Source organism: Cynoglossus semilaevis, chromosome 20 (assembly GCF_000523025.1).
Source record: "Cynoglossus semilaevis isolate Cse_v1.0 chromosome 20, Cse_v1.0, whole genome shotgun sequence".
NCBI classification, from domain to species: domain Eukaryota; kingdom Metazoa; phylum Chordata; class Actinopteri; order Pleuronectiformes; family Cynoglossidae; genus Cynoglossus; species Cynoglossus semilaevis.
In genome coordinates, this window is record NC_024326.1 from 14,226,608 (window position 1) to 14,230,637 (window position 4,030).

Here is a 4,030-nt window from a genome sequence, read left to right on the forward strand (position 1 = left end):
GGGGGGGTGGACGGGGACGGGGGGACAACGAGGGACCGAAGGAGGAAGGAGAGGAAGGAAAGAACAGTTCTCTGTCAAACACAAACTAAAAATAAAGTCAGGTCTGGATCTGGACCAAAGATCTAGACCAAAGGTCCTGGCCCAAAGGTCTGGACCAAAGATCTAGACCAAAGGTCCTGGCCCAAAGGTCTGGACCAAAGATCTGGACCAAAGATCTGGACCAAAGGACCTGGACCAAAGGTCTGGACCAAAGATCTAGACCAAAGGTCCTGGACCAAAAAGGTCCTGGACTAAAGATCTGGACCAAAGATCTGGACCAAAGGTCCTGGACCAAAGGTCTGGACCAAAGATCTGGATCTGGACCAAAGATCTGGACCAAAGATCTGGATCTGGACCAAAGGTCTGGATCTGGACCAAAGATCTGGACCAAAGGTCCTGGACATCGTGTGTGTGTGTGTGTGTGTGTGTGTTAGGTGGACATTGACCTTTGTGTCTGATGAGGTATCTGCCAAGGACGATGAGGAGGCAGAGCAGGATGAAGACGATCACGGCCACCACACCTCCAATCACAGCGTGGTCCACCCCCGAAGACGCCAACATGGCCGTCGGGTCTGACAGAGAGAGAATAAAGAGAGCAGGAAAAATGTGAGACCCAGTGAGACACGAAGGGCAGAGTTCCCTGCAGCAGGTTTGTTCTCCTCACCCACTGAACCTCCCCCTCAAAAACATGTCCGTTCACTCCATCTCTGACACAGTCAGTCAGTACCCACCACGACCTGCAGGAGGCGCCAGTGCCTTGAATTCAATGTCAGTGAAAAAAAACCCTCCATGAATGGCAGCTACATCATGTAAACAGCTGACGTGGACGTGGTGGGCGGAGCCAAAGTCACTTCAGTTTCAGGGTAAAGATGCAGGAACCAGAGGTTGAGAACCGGCCGTCCTGCTCTGACCAATCCTAATGTTTTCATTAGCATCTAATTAGCATACGGTACGTTTGTCATGAAGGCCGTACAGAGGGTGGTCCTCAGGGTCAGCAGGGGTCAAAGGTCAAACGTGAAATAAAAGCACGGAACAAAACAACAACCAACCAGAGGCCAGGAAGGAGAGGAAAGGGGGGGGGACTCTCAGCACCGGTCAATGACAACCTCACACACACATACACACACGCAGTGGCCACTGTGGAGGTGAGGGGGGCCGGGGGGGGGGGTGCTGACGAGGCGAGACTGAGAATGAGCTCATAAATCCTGCTGACAGAATCAAAGAGAAACAGACAAGAACCAAGAAGACCTGACACACACACACACACACACACACACAGGCGTGTTAGACACTCTGTAAATGACTTCAACCACTTAAGAGGTCACACTGGTGAGAGAACGAGACGGTGTGTGTGTGTGTGAATATTTAAAGGGAAAAACAAGAAGAAACAAGAAAAACAAACGTCAACATTTCTTTCCTTCTACGTCTCTTGAGGACGGTGACTTTTTCTGTGACTTTTTTCCCCCAGTAAAACAACAAACACAAACAGTTTATGAGAGAGAGAGAGAGAGAGAGAGAGAGAGGGAGAGATGAAACCATCAGGTGAGTCAGAAGAAACGATGACAGATGAAAGAGATAATACCTGAGGTGGAGTCTGCAGCATCTGGATGGATGAGATGGATGGATGGAATGGATGGATGAAATGGATGGATGGATGAAATGGATGGATGAAATGGATGGATGGATGGATGGGGATTGTTAGGAATATTTGAAGGGAAAAACAAGAAGAAACAAGAAAAACAAACGTCAACATTTCTTTCCTTCTACGTCTCTTGAGGACGGTGACTTTTTCTGTGACTTTTTTCCGTGACTTCATTTTTAAAAACTCTAACAAATGTGACCTCACATTCTGGACCTGACGCATCACATGATAAGGTTAGCCGCCCGTGCGACAGCGAGGTTGTTCAAACCGTGGCTCCTTGTTCTCACCGTTGTTACATTGAAAAACTACAAGGTCGTGGTTTGGTTTTTTTTTTCCTTTTTTTTCAGTTAAATGGATGAAATGAATGGATGGATGGATGGGGATTGTTAGGAATATTTAAAGGGAAAAACAAGAAGAAACAAGAAAAACAAACGTCAACATTTCTTTCCATCTACGTCTCTTGAGGACGGTGACTTTTTCTGTGACTTTTTTCCGTGACTTTTTTCCCGTGACTTTTTTCTGTGACTTCATTTTTAAAAACTCTAACAAATGTGACCTCACATTCTGGACCTGACGCATCACATGATAAGGTTAGCCGCCCGTGCGACAGCGAGGTTGTTCAAACCGTGGCTCCTTGTTCTCACCGTTGTTACATTGAAAAACTACAAGGTCGTGGTTTGGTTTTTTTTTTCCTTTTTTTTCAGTTTTTTCCAGATTGCAGAAAGGACACATTTTGCTCTAACTCAGGGATTCTTCGACTGCTCTGCAGAGCAAGCACAATCCACGGGTGGAGGGAAGGTCCGAGCAGGAGTCCTAACACCACCTCCTCCTCCTCCTCCTCCCCCTCCCCCCCCCCCCCCCTCCGCCCCCCCTTCCGCCCCCCTCTCGCCTTTATAAACCTGTGTGTTTGCAGATGTGTGAGACTGAGGTGTTTTTACCTGTGGGGCCGTACACTCCATTCAGCTGGACTGAAACTGGGGGGGTGGGGGAGGGAGGGGAGGAGGAGGAGGGAGCGGAGGAGGAGGTGGTGGTAGCAGAGGGTGGGGTGCTGGCGGAGGAAGAGGAGGTGGAGGAAGAAGAGGAGGTGGAGGCAGTAGTTATAGCTGAAGAGGAGGAGGAGGAGAATGTTTGGTCAGGAAAGAGAGCGTTGGAGAGGGTAGGGGAGGGGGTGAGGAGAAAAAGGTGTAGATGTTGGAGAGTTGGTGGAGGAGGTCAGCATGGTCTCCACTGTGGTAGGGTCCACAGGGTCTGGGGGGGGGTGGGGGGGGGCGAGCAAAGCGCAATAAAAAGCGACCGTGGAACGATTTACAGGAAACAAAAAGAAACAGGGAAAGAAGCGCAAAAACGAGCGAAGCGGTTGATTGGTCGATTGGTTGGATGGTCGATAGGTTGGTTGCATTGGTGGTAATGGTAGCACGGTAGGATGAAGAAAAAAAAACAGAAATAAAGAAAAGTAAATCAGAAAAGAAAATGATGGAAACAAAAGACGAAGAAATGAAACAGTTGACTTTCACCCTTCATCACCTCCTCACCCTTCATCACCTCCTCACCCTTCACCTCCTCACCCTCTCGCTGCCCCCTCCTCACCCCCTCTGCCCTCGTTACCTTGGACCAGGAGTGCGTACTCTCCCTCGCTGCTGCCGATGCCGTTGTCCGCGTGGCAGAGGTAGACGCCGTTGTCCGATTTGTTCAGCCTCTCGAAGCGCAGGAAGGCGCCGTCAGCTTTGGCCATAGGGGGCAGCAAATCATCCTTTTTCCTCCACAGGTAGGACATGGGCCTGTGAGGGACAGAGATGTCGTGACTCACACGGCAAAACAAACATTTAGAAAACCAACTTCTGGAGAGCGGACCAGTAACAGGTACATTAGTCAAGAAAAATGAGACACACAGAGATGGAAGTTGCACCGACAACCTTTAGTAAGAGGAGGGAACAGAAGCTCAGGACAAAGAGGGGGGGGTCAAACCTGTAATCATCATCATCATCAGCACTCTTTGTTCCAACACCTGGAATTAACCGAACACTTAGCTCCACGACCGCGGCGGCGCCAACGTTATTGAACGTGACGTTGAAAAGGTATTTCCGGCATCGAACCTTCCCACCCGCCGCTTCCTGCCGTTTCTGTTTTATGCTAGCAGCTCTGCTGGTGTGGAAACGTTTCAATCGGTGCGCACGCGTCACTGAGCACTTCACAGAAGTCACGGCACGCTTCGAGACACTCGTTACTGTAATTACCGGCTCTGAGGGCCTTCGTCCTCCTCCTCCTCCTCCTCCTCCTCACAGCTGGAGTTATTATCAAGGCTAAAAAAAAAATAGACTTTCTGTGTCGCCGCTAAATTATGAAAACAAA

General features: G+C 49.5%; 1 protein-coding gene across 1 annotated transcript in view; it reads right to left on the bottom strand.

Annotated features, from left to right (window-relative positions):
* Window positions 1-255: 255 nt before the first annotated feature.
* Window positions 256-4,030, bottom strand: part of cadm3 (cell adhesion molecule 3) — a 103,656-nt gene continuing 99,881 nt past the window's right edge. The window contains exons 8-11 of the mRNA XM_025052453.1: window positions 3,287-3,459; window positions 2,575-2,784; window positions 1,622-1,642; window positions 256-611 (exon numbers count right to left, since the gene is read on the bottom strand). Of these exons, the coding sequence (XP_024908221.1) occupies window positions 256-611; window positions 1,622-1,642; window positions 2,575-2,784; window positions 3,287-3,459 (760 nt within the window). The remainder of the gene's footprint in view (window positions 612-1,621; window positions 1,643-2,574; window positions 2,785-3,286; window positions 3,460-4,030) is intronic.